This window comes from Hemiscyllium ocellatum, chromosome 8, assembly GCF_020745735.1.
Source record: "Hemiscyllium ocellatum isolate sHemOce1 chromosome 8, sHemOce1.pat.X.cur, whole genome shotgun sequence".
Classification (NCBI taxonomy): domain Eukaryota; kingdom Metazoa; phylum Chordata; class Chondrichthyes; order Orectolobiformes; family Hemiscylliidae; genus Hemiscyllium; species Hemiscyllium ocellatum.
In genome coordinates, this window is record NC_083408.1 from 33,638,688 (window position 1) to 33,654,182 (window position 15,495).

The 15,495-nt window shown below is 41.8% G+C and overlaps 1 protein-coding gene across 2 annotated transcripts in view; it reads left to right on the plus strand.

Annotated features, from left to right (window-relative positions):
* Positions 1-15,495, plus strand: part of ltk (leukocyte receptor tyrosine kinase) — a 177,444-nt gene that overhangs the window by 113,793 nt on the left and 48,156 nt on the right. For both annotated transcript variants that reach the window (XM_060828804.1, XM_060828805.1), the window contains exons 10-11: positions 847-999; positions 1,834-1,944. In XM_060828804.1, the coding sequence (XP_060684787.1) occupies positions 847-999; positions 1,834-1,944 (264 nt within the window). The remainder of the gene's footprint in view (positions 1-846; positions 1,000-1,833; positions 1,945-15,495) is intronic.

The following is a 15,495-nucleotide window of genomic DNA, read 5'->3' on the forward strand; positions in this document are numbered from 1 at the left end:
AAACCTTTTTTCTCTGGAGGGGGTCCTTATAGAGGTTTACAAAATCATGAGGGGTATACTCAAGGTGGATGGAAGGCGTCTTTTCCCTAGGGTGGGGGATTTCAAGATGAGGGGGCATATTTTTAAAGTGACAGGAGGAAGATTTTAAAAATACATGTGGCGCAACTGTTTTACACAGAGTTTGTGCGTGGAATGAACTTCCAGAGGAAGCGGTGAATGTGGTTACAGTTACAACTTTTAAGAGACATTTGGATCAGTACATGAAAAGGAAAGATTTGGAGGGTTATGAGCCAAACGCAACTGGGTGGGACTAGATTAATCTGGAATTATGGTTGACATGGACTGGTTGGACCAAAGGGTCTGTTTCGGTGCTGTATGAATCTATGACTTAAGGGACAATCACCATTGTTCAAGAAATACCTGTTTTAATCCCAACACAGTACAAAGCCTGCCCTAATTATCAAAATGAAATTGGTGAACTTTTGAAGGATAAGCATTGCAGGGCAATGAAGCAAGAGTGGGAAGTTTTACAAAAGACCTGACATAGGCACAGTAGGTCAAATGACATGCTTTCGCCTGTGTGTAAAAGTCTGTGATCTTTGCACATTAATAAAGGAAAGGTGATTTTCAGTTGTAGCAAGAAAAGAGAGGCTATTTGACAAGAAGCAAATACAGCCTGTGGGAAAGCGGTAAGAAGGAGGCCTCACCTTTGGATTGTCAGAACAAAACCTCAAAACCATTCAATAAAAACTTGCCTCTCTAGCTGACCTGAGTTCACAATATGGATTTTCAGTGAAATTTTATGCAAACGGCCTCTGATTAAATTGCTTTACACTCTGTTCACAGCCATGGAAAGTCACGGGGAAGCTGAAATTCGGATCCATATCAACTGCGGCCATTGTGAATCAGACAACTGTGAGCGGAACCAAGAGTCCAAGAAGATAGTATGTCTGTGCCTGGGTGGGAAAGTTTTAGCCAAAGATAATGTAACCTGTACAGGTAAGAACCAATTTCAAAAACGTAGTTAAGTGTTGGTTGTCTCTAAGTTATCAGCATGATCGGTGGTACCTCTGTAATGACATTTAGCTTTTGTATAAAGGATGATTGTTTGTATATTGTTTGTATAATAGAGATTTGTCTCTGCACTGTCTGTGTAATGGATGTTTATGACCTGTGTGTAATGGAGGTTTGTCCCTGTACTCTGTGTAAAGGATGTTTGTCTCTGTGCTGTCTGTGTAACGAATGTCTATCCCTGTACTGTATGTAATGGATGCTTGTCTCTGAACTATCTGTATGATAGAGGTTTGTCCCTGAGCTGTCTAATGAATGCTGGTTTCTGTCATATAAATGTGATGATGTTTGAATCTTCATTGGTTGCTTCTGTCATGTTAGTGTAATGATAGGGGGTTTCACCTTGCTTTTAATGAATATAACTAATTAAAATGATTTAGGCTTTATTATTCACAGGCAGTCCTTTTTCTGTACTGTCTGACTATATTTTGATTTGTTGTTGTGGATAATAAAAAGTCAGTGAATAATAAAAAGCCAGCTTTCTGAATGTAGGTACAATCCAGATGAAATTGATGTATGGATATATCATCATCAACAATCAGCAATAAATCTCTGGTACTGGTGTTTCAAAGAGTGCTGATGGAAATAGGCCGACTGTACTTGGACATTGTCCTTGTGACTTACAATATCTGCCACTCTTTTAAAAATGAGCCACAATAGCTTTCAGAACAATTGTTTTTTCAATTGTGATTGTATATTGATAATGAAAACGTGAATGAAAGGCTTAATGAGTGCTTCTTTTATCTCCCTATTTATCCACAGTTCCTGGAAGTGCCATTCAAGAAAGCCATCTTCCTTTCTCCCTCATAATTGTCGTGGTTACGTCCACCATTGTTACTGGTGTAGTTCTAACCTGTGCTGGACTTGCTCTCAGTAAGAATTTCATTAAACTTTGTACTGCACAGCTCCCTTCTCAACCAACATTTCACAAGCTATGAGCTCAGAATTTTACTTTTGGTTTTAAAGTGTTGTTGATAGTTGCTTCCTCCAATAATACCATTCTGTTCATGAATGCATCATTGAAAACGTTTAACCACTACCTTCACTTTCTCCAATCCATCCATACCTGAAACAGCCTAGGGAAGAAAGTTAGCAACACGAGAGATAATAGTGTAAATATAGGCATCATATGGCTATATCTTTAATTTCATTTATGTTCTTTGGAAAAGTACAATGCTTAGCTTAGTCTATTCCCAATCTATACCAGATTGATACTAGCCACCCAGATGTTGAATTTGGGATGACCAGGATGACCTAGTGTGCATATTTCAAAGTTCATGGAATATCAACTTATGAGATAATAGGACAACTTGCATTTATATTGCACTTTTTACAGAGCAAAATATCCCAAGGTTCTTCACTGGAGTGTTGTCAGAGAAGAGCTAAGCCAAAGAAGGATGTAATAAAACAGGTAGCCCCCAAAAGGTTGAACAAAGAGTTGTAAGAGAGAGTTGTTTTTACCGGCATACTTAGAGAAAGAAAGATATGTAAAGAGGTGGAGATGATTAAGATGGGACTTCCCATATTTAGGACTAAGGGATCTGAAGGAACAGCCAGTAATGGCGGAGTAATGAATATTGGGGAAGCAATTGATGGAACCCCAAGATCTTGGAGATTGTAATGTTTGAAGGAAGTTACAAAGATCAAGGAATCCGAACAAGAGGAAGAGAATGTTAAATCTGAGGCATTGATGAATCAGAAGCCAATGTGGGCCAGCAAGAACAGAGTTGATGCATGAACATGACACGGTGAAAGTTAGAATCCTGGAGCTACCTCAGAGTAAGATAACAAGAAAATATCAATCAAATCTAATTCCTCCAATTCTCTATATCACTCATATTATCCACCTGCATATCAGATATCACAAGGATTTTGCTTATTTTACCTCATTGTTGAAATTATTCCAAGTACTTAGCACTGTTTGAGCCAAACTACCTTTCGTCTTGGTTTCCAACTTACTTTCAGTTCATATCTGCTGATTATAATTTCTTGAATTATTTTAAAGTAATTTTATATACACGTTTTATTGTTAGACTGTGTGGTACTGGACTTTGTGAGGAACATGAACAGGAGTAGGCCATTCAGCCCATTAAGCCTGGCCTAATATTCAGTACGGCCATGGCTGATCGAACTTCCGAATGCCTTTTACCCATCCATTATCATAACCTGGTATGCCACTGGTAATCAGAAATATGCCAATCTCTGCCTTTAGCATACTCAAAGACTGAGCTTCCACAACCATCTGTAGTAGAGAATTCCAAAAGTTCACAGCCCTCTGAATTGAAAAAAAAAACTTCACCTCAAACCTTAGTGTATATTTATAAGTTGTCTCTGCTGGTTCTAGACTCTGCAACCAGTGGAAACATTTTTCCTGCACCTACACTGTTTATTCCTTTAGTATTTTGTAAGTTATAAAATACCTGAATTATATGATCTTTAATCTTCTAAATCCAAGGGAAATTAAGCTTCATTTATGAACATGCACTCATAATTTAACCTTTTTTTGGTTTCTGTAACTTTTTGATGTATCTGCTCTGCACCCACTCCAAGACCTATTCCTATGAGGTCCAGTGTTGAACACAATCATCCAGGTATGGTCTAACAAGAACTCTGAACAGTAGTAGTGTCACTTCCAATACATTTGTGTTCCAGCTCTCTTTGAGGAAGTTAAAATTCCATTAGCCTTTATGGTTTACTTATGTAGCTGTTAACTAGTTTTGGAGATTACCGAACTGGACCCCTAAATCTCTCTGTCCCTCTTTTCTAGCCTCTTCTCTTTTAGAAAAACAGTGCTGTGATTTATCTTTCTTTCATTCTAGTGGAAGGCCACTTGAACTCCATTTGCCATACTTTTGTCCACTCATTACCACTTTGCCAAATTTTGCTCCCATCTGTCGTGTCTATGGCATCATCTACCTTAGACTGATCCCAGCCTTCGAAAATGCCACCCCAACTTCCCATTTTCTGCCCATGGTGGGTGCCGGGGTAGGTTGGGAGTTGGATCGGGTGGAGGAGGTTGCTAGTTTCCCCAGGACAGGCAAACCTGCCTCAGGGCTCTAGAACCCAGGCCAGTGATTAAACTAATGGAATAAAACATAGTACATTCCTCCAATCCTCATCCATAAATGCTCAGCTGCTTCCATGAACGACACATGCCTCAACCATGGCCCATCCCTCCGAAAATGGGAATTGCTGGATTCCAGGACTAAGGATTTCCAATGTCTTCTGCCATTTTTTTCCACTGTGGAAAGAGTCTCCATCATGGTAAAAATCTGGCCTTGGCATCATTGAATTAAGACCCTTCATTCAAACCGTTTATAAAGCTGTGGTACCAGTACAGATCCTGATGGACACCATAATTCACATTCTGCCAAACAGTTTACATTAAACCATTAAACCTGCCCTATCTGCTACTTTCTAACCAATTGCTTAGCCAAGCCAATAAGTTACCAATATACCATTTTTGTTACCAGTCTCTTAAATGTGCCTTTAATACATATCAATACTTTTATTCCATATCAGTATTAATTGGATAGATAAAATCATTGTCATAGTTCCTTTAGCTTGAGTTTATTTTTCTGTAATTTTAATCTGATTCTTCGCTTTCAAACAAATGTTATCTCTGCTCTGCTGCCCATGTTGGCTCCTCATTGGTGAAAGCCCATCAGTTAAGTGGCCATTACTTATATAAGAGCCTTGAAAGCAAGTTCTGACCAGCTTTTTGACACCTGGGTCCCAAGTACCTTTACTCGTTGTCCATGCCCACAATCTCTAATGGTTTTTGAATGGTAAACTGGAGTAGGGACAGTTGCTATATTTACCCTCCCAATGTAGCAACTTCACTGCCCAAAGCCATGAGCTAGATCAGCACAGACCAAGGTTGGAATGTGGAATTTGTCTGATTTGCATGGTTCAATGACACTTACTGAGCTACAAGGAAGCTGTGTCTTATTTATCGTAGAGCAGATGAATGACCAACAATCCTGAATTATATGCTTATTTATTTGATTCTATATGAATATTTGCTGGTAGATATTTTATCATAATTTGTATCAATATCAGTTCTGTAGATAGCTGTGCTGTAGATTATCTGCAACTGTATCCCACTTAACTCAAAAGCCTAACACAATCTACAGATCCTGAATTTCTGAGTGATATTTTCAAGTGAGCAAAGACATAAATTACACATACCCTGCGCTATTCCCAAAAAGAGTGTGTTTGTACCACTTTATCAGTTTGGCACAGGCTATAATTCGCAGTCATCAGAGCTGAGCATTGGATTTAGTATATTTCTGTTTTGGCTCCAGCAACTGTATAGCTTAGTATTTGTGAACCTACTGACCTTCTGAGGGTATAGTCAGGTGAATCAGCTTCTCTCTGACATTCTCTGTGTTGACCAGTCACCTGCCAGCCATGGATGGACAGATGCATGCATGAGGACCTCCCTGCATGACAACAGTCAACTTCACTTTAAAAGCTTTTCATTGGTAGTAAATAGTTAGAATATCCTGAGGCTGTACAATATGGTGTATAAGAGCAAGTCTTCCTTCTTCATTGTAAGGTTACTAAATCACCAAGAGCATGAAGGAAATTGGACATGTTATCCTCCAATTACCCTCCCTCTCAGGAGAGGTGATGGCTGATTGTTTGATGGTTAATCCCGAGTTCCAGGTAATGTTCTGAGGGTCTGGGTTTGAATCCTGCCACAGCAGATGGTGGAATTTGAATTCAGTACAAAAAATCTAGAATTAAGAATCTAATATGACCATTAATCCATTGCCGATTGTTGGAAAATCTAACCTAGTTCACGAATGTTCTTTAGGGGAAGAAATCTGCCATCCTTACCTGGTCTGGCCTACATGTGACTCCAGACCCACAGTACTGTGGTTGACTCTTAACTGCTCTCTGAGCAATTCGGGATGGTTAATAAATGCTGCCTAGCCAATTATGCCCACATCCCATGAATGAATAAAGGAAAAAAAAAATCAGTTATCTGAGGCATTCCTCTCATTTAGTGATGGTTTGAGTTATTTTGCTCATTCCATAACGTGAGAATTTCTCCCCATCCAGCACCACCAACCTATTATTCTATTATTTCACAGCCCCTAAATGACCACATTAGCAGCTGCTTTGAGTGGGAACTGTCCGCTCGCTTGGTTTCCTGGAATGTTTACTTGTTCGTCATTTTACTATCAGTAATGCAATATGGAGTAATAACCCAGAGTGAGAATGTTACAGAGCAGAATAAAAACAGTTTGAGGACTTGACTTGGTTTCTCCACCTTTCAGCAAAGGTCATCCAGCTCTAACTGATGGTTAAACATCAGGTAAGCAAAGATTAAATCCCACAGAATGCTCAAATGAACCACCGTGACCATTTCTGCATTGGGATCATTACAATGCAGTTACATTACAGTTCACCTCAGAGACTCATCTATACTTTCAATAAACCCTATCTCTACCACTTCCCTTGAAGTATTCCCTCGATTTCCAACACTATTAATAAAAGCATTTTCTTAACAATACCAGCTGAAACATTTAACCAAAAGTAGTTCCCTTTAACTGAATGTATTTCCAATCCCTTCACCCGCAATGTCTGTTGGACACAGATTCAGTTACTCCGGTGTCTCCCAATTCTCCCTGATCTGGTCTTGGGGAATGGTGTAGGAAGGTGTCAGCCTGCACTCTCAGCAGCTGAAGCAAGAAGAGTCGGGTTGGTAACCGTATCTCAAAGGTCATCGAACCGAAGCGGCCAGTGGGCTGCCACATCAGGATGAAGAGAGGTGAGAATTTGTCAAGAGGGTCCCACTTCCACTTAACTGGACATCATCTAGTTTTATCTCTTTCATGATACTTTGTGGAGAAGATGTGGCAATGAAAGACTGGCAAGCGGTGAAGCTTCACCTACAGTGGCAGCACCAGAACATCTGGCAGCTGTTGCTTCGTATACTCAAGTTTAGGTTGCAGAGAGGGGTGAGTCACTTGGACGTGGATTCACTGCTTCAAAAGACCCACAATAGACTGCAGAGGATTAACACAAATCTCAGATTGCCTCTGTACTGCAAGATTTGCAAACCAGACTGTGGCGACTGCATTTGTACAGAAAAAAAAATGTTCTCAATGAAAATACAAGATGAGTGAAGCTTCAAGACTGACTACTGTTGCTTCCAGCAGTGTGCTTGGAACAGTAGACAATGATGAAGAATCCCATTGTGTCTCATAGAAAAGCAGAATATCACTGTCGTGCTTCAGTGTTGCTGAAGTAGTTTTGCTGCAGAGTTGTCTATTCCCTGTCCCATTGAACAATGTCATGAAGTTGTATATGTTATGGTGACCACCTTGTAAAGCTGAAGCACTGAAACCTCCATCACGTCAATAGACAAGTGTAGTGTTTCTCATTCGCACTGTTGACCACACAAACTGACTTACTATTGAAGAAGGGGAAGAATCAGCTTCTCCCGATGCAGTCTCCTCTACATTGGGGAGACTGGATGCCTTCTCGCAGAGTGCTTCATAGAACATCTCCGGGGCACCCGCACCAATCAACCCCACTGCCCTGTTGCTGAACATTTCAACTCCCCCTCCCATTCTGCCGAGGACATGCAGGTCCTGGGCCTCCTCCATTGCCACTCCCTCGCCACCCGATGCCTGGAGGAAGAACGACTTATTTTCTGCCTTGGGACCCTTCAATCCCAGGGCATCAATGTGGACTTCACCAATTTCCTCACTTCCCCCCACCTTACCCCAGCTCCAACCTTCCAGCTCAACACTGCCCTCATGACCGGCCCCACCTGTCAATCTTCCTTCTCACCTATCTCACCTATCTGCTCCACCCTCCTCTCTGACCTATCATCTCTATCCCCTACCTCTATCCAACTATTGCACTCTCAGCTGCCTTCTCCCCAGCCCCACCCCCCTCCCATTTATCTCTCCACCCCCCGAGGCTCCCAGCCTCATTGCTGATGAAGGGCTTCGGACTGAAACATCCGATTTTCCTGCTCCTCAGATGCTGCCTGACCAGCAACACACTCTCAACTCTAATCTCCATCATCTGTCGACCTCACTGTCTCCTAACCTCTGAAGAGAGGAGTCCAGTCCCCTTCAGCCATGACTGGGAAGGATCATTGAGCTGATCAGCCTCTTGACACTGCTGAGGAAGTTCTTCAGAAAATGTCATCCAGGTATGGAACTTCAACTGGAAAATAAAACTGTGGGGAATGTTCACAAAACAATGTCCAATCCTCTTTAAATGAAGGCTCAAAAAGACAGAAGTCATCCCTCAGAAGGTGGAATGTAGATATGGAATGTCCTTTACATGCTGCTATGGAATACCTAGTTGGACGCGTTTGCCAATGTAGCAAGGATTTGTTCTGATTCTATGAGAAATCAATAGATTTCTTTATAAGTTGACCACTGTAGGGAAGTATTGCTTCAAATTGTCCTTTTACTGTAAGTTTCCCTGATCCTGATCTTGATTTTTGATGGTCAAAGAAGTACAGTGAAAAGTCATTCTAAACTATTAAGCAGCATAGTAAAAGCAACCCTTGATCAAGGAAACAAAAGCTGCATCAGATTTCTTGACCTTCAAGATTAGTGACCAATAATCCTTGTCTAGTTCATCATCATCTGCTGTAGGGCCACCAATATCCACTTGATAAAGAAAGTCTGTAACTTCAATGTCTTCTTCTTCTTCTTGGTCAATTTCTGTTAGCTCCTTTGTTTTGGACATGACCCATTAATTTTTAATCTTGCATTGTAAAACTGCTGAAAATGGCCAAATGTGCGACACTGAAAGCATTGAGTGTCCCCTTGCTGGGCAATTTTATTGTTTTGTATTCTCTTCTTGCAGCACAATGCTACTAGCATTTCAAACTGGCAGTTCCCACCCTTTCCCCAATTTTGTTGTGTTTCTTATTTGCCAGAGGGATGTTTGAGGCCTAGCCAACTGATGGGCTCAGACTAAACCTCAACATAGTGTGGAATCACATCCTGTTTTCCCAGATTGCTGGACCACCTGCTCCAATGCTAAGCCTTCTTTAGATGGTGAAATATCAGAACATTTGTTGTCTCGGAATCCAACCACTCTTCATAGAACATAGAACATAGAAAAATACAGCGCAGTACAGGCCCTTCAGCCCTCGATGTTGCGCTGACCCAAGCCCACCTAACCTACACTAGCCCACCATCCTCCATATACCTATCCAATGCCCGTTTAAATGCCCATAAAGAGGGAGACTGAGCTTATCTTTCAATGTGCTGTAGTCGCACTAAATGGCCAATCTACCTACTTCATGAATAAAGGAGACTGCAATTCCCCTGTGTGCCGTGATCACTGGTTGAAGAGGGAATGTTGAATAACGAGGTTTCTCCGAGGACTGAAGTAAAAATCATCGCTTTACCTGGTTGAAAATTGGCAAAGGTTTTATCCATATCTTTCTAAGCAAGGATGATGTATATAGGAAAGTCCTCACCTGAAGCCATTGCTGCTTGAATTGGAAATCTGAGGCTGTTCTTTCCTGTGTAAATGCATTTTATATAACTCCCATCTAGGTGACTGTATTGGTGTTGGATGGTATTGAAAGGATATGGAAGACTTCTGGACTGGCATGGGTATGAGGCTACTTTGGATTATTTCTCAGTTTGGTTAAGTCTTCCAATCTCTTCCATTAGAGAATTCTTGGGATTTTTGCCTCATGGTTTCTGAACTTTGCCTCATGGTTGCGCAGTGTTACCTTGAGCTTCCCTGAAAAACCACCTTAATCTACCTTAGACCTAGTTTGCACCTTTGCTGCTGTGTTTTAGAGTGGGATATTTGGGTCTTCATATAACTCAGGTCGGACTTTTAAGTTATTTTTTAACAGTAGTGTTAACGATGACAAGGCTGCAGTGCGGCATGCTCTGTGCTGTATAATTCCTAACCTCCTGTCACAGTATTAGCACATGTATCTACTGAGATCACATTACAGGACAGCTCAGCTCAGAGGCTCATCTACATATTTATTAAACACAATCTCCACATCCCTCTCTTGTGCCTGTAGATTCAATTTGATTTATTATTGCCACATGCACCAAGATACAGTGAAAAGTATTGTTTTGTGTGCACATCATACCTTACGTAAGTACATTAGAGTAATACAACAGAATGCAGAATATAGTGGTACAGCTAAGGAGAACGTGCAGAGAAAGATCTATGACAGGCCTGCTCATAAAGATGATGACAGAGAGGAAGAAGCTATTCTTGAATCTGTTGGTATGTGTTTTCAAACTTGTATCTTCTGCCCAATGAAAGAGGGTGGGAGATGTCTTTGATTATGTTGGCTGCTTTCCCGAGGCAGTGGGAAGGATAGACGGAGATTGGGTCTATAATTGCACTATAATGAGAATGGTTGTCAAGCCCCTTTTGTAGCCCCCTCTAGACTACCAGTTAATGGACTAATTGTTTTTCCTATACCCTTCTACATTCCCTAATAACTTAGGAATAGAATGTTTCTCACTTCATGATCCTGACACATTAGTGGATGATATTTGGTACAGATTTATCTAAATAGCTTTGTATCATTTTTGTGTATACTTTTATAATTTTAAAGATAGATCCCATACAAATTCAGAACAAATATGCTTCTGTAGTCTTTTGTAATATCTCATACTAGTTGTTTCAGTATATTGCATTGCTCCACTGCAGGTTTTAATTGGTGCATGTCAAACTGATATCCTTCATACTTTAACAAGGTAGCTGGTTTACAAACCCTTTAAAAGCGAAAATTTTGAACAGGGCTGGATTGAAGCAGCTTCAAGTAGCTTGAACACTGGGAGCCAGCACAACACTGGCCCCAGTAAATTGTCTGAACATAGAAGGCTGACTCCTATTTGACCTGAGTAGCCTGGTGTACTCATGCAACATTTAAAAGACATTTGGATAGGTATATGAATTGGAGGGGTTTGGAAGGATATAGGCCGGGTGCTGGCAGGTGGGACTAGATTGGGTTGGAATATCGGGTCGGCTTGGACGGGTTGGATCGAAGGTCTGTTTCTGTGCTGTACATCTCTATGACTCCCTGACTATCAGGGCCAGCAATTCGTGCCTGGTTCCTTCAGCAATCTGGCAGGTTGTACTGTAGGTTCTGTACTTGGATTGGGTGGTTGCATTATTGTAGGCAAGTTGAATTGCGTTATAGCTAAAGTCTGTCCTTGTTTCTGATTATGGTAAACTAGCCCTTCTCACCACTCTAAACCTGCCTGAAGCCTTTGATGGAATGGAGCACACTATCCTTAGGAACATAGGAATTAGGAGCAGAAATAGGCAATTAGGCCCTTTGAACCCACTCTGTCATTTAACATGATCGTAGCTGATCTCTCCTGGTCTCAACTGCACTTTACTGCCTGCTCCCCACAGTCCTTTATCCTGCTTTCCATCAAAAACATACCCATTTCCTTTTTGAATCTGTTGATTGAATCGACCTGCACTGCACTCAGGGCCAGTGAGTTCGACAGATTCACAACCCTCTGATAGAAGTAGTCTCTCCTCATCTCAGTTTTGAACCTACCTCCTCTCACTCTGTCTAGCTGACCTCTTGTTCGGGACTGCCCCACAATGGGGAACATCTTTTCCACATCTACCTTCGATCCTTTTTAGCATTTCATATACCTCAGTCAGATCCTCCCTCATTCTTCTGAACTCCAATGAGTATAATCCCAAGCTATTTGACCACTCCTGGTATGACAGCCCTTTTACCCCTTGGATCAACCTGGTGAACATCTTCAGAACTCCCAGTTCCACCACATCCTTCCTCAAGTAGGGAGACACAGTACTCCCGGTGTGGTCTCATTAATGCTTTATAGAATGTAACAACACTTCTTTACTTTTATAATCCAGTCCTTTTACAATAAATGGCAGGGTTCCATTTGCCTTTCTTATTATGTGCTGCACCTGCATACCCACTTCCTGTGATTCATGCACAAACACGTCTCGATCCCTTTGCACTAATGCACTTTGAATCTGCTTCCTATTTAAATAATAGTTTACCTTTTTGTTTTTCTGGCCAAAATGGAAAGCCTCACGCTTATTCATATTAAACCCCATCTGCCAAATTCTGGCCCATTCTCCTAGCCTATCGATATCCATCTGTAAACTCTTTATCTCCTTATCATTACCTGCTTTCCACCTATTTTAGTATCATCCACGAACTTTTCTATGTTACACTCTGTTTCTGCTTGCAGATCATTCATATAGATTGTAAATAGTTGAGGTCCAAGAACTGAACCCTGTAGCAGCCCAATAGTTATAATTGGTCACCCAGGGAAAGAGGAATTTATTCTGATCCTCTGCTTTCTATCAGTCAGCCTTTATCCAAGTCAATGCTCTACCCTTAACCCCCTAGATCTAACCTTCTGGATCAGACTTTTATGTGGCACTTTATGATCTCTTGATTTTGTCTTTTGGAAGTCTAGATATACCACATCCACCAGATCCCCATTATTCACTTGCTGGTTACATCCTCTAAGAACTCCAGTGAGTTTGCCAAGCATGACCTGCCCTTCATGAACCCGTGCTGACACTAGTGAGTTGAGCTTTGTTTTGTCAAGTGTTCAGTTAACTCCTGCTTTATGATTGATTCCAGCAACTTCCCCACTACAGAGATCAAACTAACTGATCTATAGATTCCCAATGTTTCCCTATCTCCTTTTTTGAATAAGAGTGTTACATTAGCATAGTTCCAATCTACTCATCGCTTTCCAGAATCCAGGGATTTTGGATAATGTAACTAATGCATCCGCGCTCTCTGCTGCCACCTACCTTAATACCCTAGGGTGCAGGCAGTCAGGCCTCGGGGACTTATTTGTCTTTAATTCCATCCGTTTACATTCTCTCTAGTTAAAGTAATTTCACCAAGTTCCTCTGCAGTAACTTCAGTTTTTAGGAAGAAATTATTATCTTCCATTGTGAAAACACAGACAAAATATAGGTTTAGTGCCTCTGCCATTTCTAGTTTCCCATCATTACCTCAGCATTTTTGTCCTCTAAAGGGCCAAAATCTACTTGGACTATTCTCTTCCTTTTTTTATGTTCTAATAGGAGGTCTTGGTATCAGTGCTTATGTTTTCTGCTACTTTCCTTTTGTAGTTATTTTAGCTCTCTTGATTTTGTTTTCAGTAACCCTTTGCTGACATTTCAAGTTCTCCCAACCCTCCAAAGTGCCACTAACTTTTGCAAAACCTTATGCCCTAGTTTTTACCTTTGTTATCTTTGACTTCCTTGTTAAGCCATGTTAAACTAATACAATTCCTCTTCCTCTCGGGAATATACTTCAATTGAGAGGTATTGAGTATCTCCCTAAACATTTGCTGCTGTTCTTCAGTTGTCCTGCCCTTTAATATTTTTTGCCCAATCCAGTTGGGCCAATCCCTTCCTCAGGCCTGTATAATTAAAACTCTCATATGTGACTCATTCTGTCTTCATTCTGTCAATCTGAATTTGAAACTCTGGTGTACTGTGGTCACTCCTTCCAAATGGATCCTTAATGACAAGACAATTTATCAATTCGTCCTTGTTGCAGAATGCCAAATCTAAAGTCATCAGTTCTCCATGACACATTGCTCTAAGGGACAGTCTCTCGTGAACCTAGGCTATCCTTACCAAGTTGGTTAATCTAAACAAATGCATATTCAAATCACCCATAATTACTGTTGGGGCCATCTCTCAAGCCCTCATTCTTTCCTGATTTATACTATGCCCTACTTCAGAAGTATTGTTCAGGGGCTTGTAAATTACTCCTGCCAAATGGTTTCTTCCCTTGCATTTTATTTCCACCCAGACTGATTCAACATTTTGATCCCTACTGCCAATATAATTTCTTAATCCAACCTTGTGTCATCCTTACCCATTAAGACAACTCTACCTTCTGCTGCAACTTGTCTGTCCATCCGTGAGTACCCGTGGACATTTAATCCCTCAGTCCTGATTTTCCTATAACCACATTTCAGTAATTCCCACCAGTTGTACCCATTTGTTTCCATTTGTCCAGTCAGCTCATCAATTTTAATCGTGCATTTAGGTGAAGGTTTTCAAATAAGTTCTACAGGTCTGTCTTTCTCTTTTAATATTTCCTTGCCCACCACACTTTCCAAACTCACCATCCATATTTATTAATTGTGATAACACTGAGCCTCACCTGTATCATTTATTTCAACTTTCAACTTACATCTTTCACGATTCCTTCCCTTGCTATGGTCATTAGACTGGCCTTGCCCGTTTATCCTATTAACCTCTACCTTCTGCTCACTTTCTGACCTGCTGCTTTGGTTCCCAAACCCCTGCCTTATTAGTTCAAATCCACCCGACTGGCGCTCGCAAACATCCCCATCAGGATGTTGGTGTCTCTCCAGTTTTCTGCTCCTCAGGAGGTCCAGTCGATCTAAGCGATTTGTTAAGAGCTGAAGCTATACAAACATCTTCCAAATGAAATCAGCCAGGGCAGCTGATCTCTCCCAGAGTTACCACATGTCACAGGTAGAGCACAGGATGCCCATTTTCACCTTCAAGTTACTGTTAAATTCAGAAAAGTATATATGCAGCCAGCTGACAAAGGCGGTAGTTTGGAGGACGGACTTCTATGTCCCAGGGGCTGAACGCCAACTCTCTGACACCACATCCTACCTCCCCCTTGCCTGTGACCCCACCGTGACCCATCAGGCCAAAATCAAACACATTGTCTGTGCTCTCATTGCCGCTGGGGATCTCCCCTCCTCTGTCCGGTTCTACCTGTTCCCCAAGATACAAAAGCCCAAATGCCCTGGCCGACCTATTGTCTCGGCATGCACCTGCCCACTGAACTCATCTCTTCCTACCTCAACTCCATCCTCTTCCCCCTCAATACAGGCGCTTCCCACCTACATCCGTGATACCAACCATGCCTCCCATCTCTTCAGCAACTTTCAGTTCCCCAGCCCTCAGTGCTTTATCTTCACTATGGACGTGCAGTCCATATACATGCCCATACCCATAAGGATGGCTTCCAGGCCTTCCGCGTCTGCCTCTCCAATATACCCATCCAGTTCTCCCCCCCCACCAATACCCTCTTCCACCTCGCCGAACTGGACCTCACCCTCAACAACTTTTCCTTTAACTCCTCCCATTTCCTCCAAATCCAGGGGCTGGCCATGAGCACCTGGATGGGCCCAGCTACGTCTGCCTCTTTGTTGGTTATATTGAACAGTCCCTCTTCAGTACCTGCACAGGCACTGTGCCCCAAGTCTTCCTCCCTTACATTGATGACTGCATCAGTGCAGCGTCCTGCACCCAGGCTGAACTGGGGCAGTTCATCAACTTTGCCCACAACTTCCACCCCGTCCTCAAATTCACTTGGTCCATCTCAGACACCTCCCTCCCCTTTCTTCACCTCACCATTTTCATCTCCGGTTCACCTGC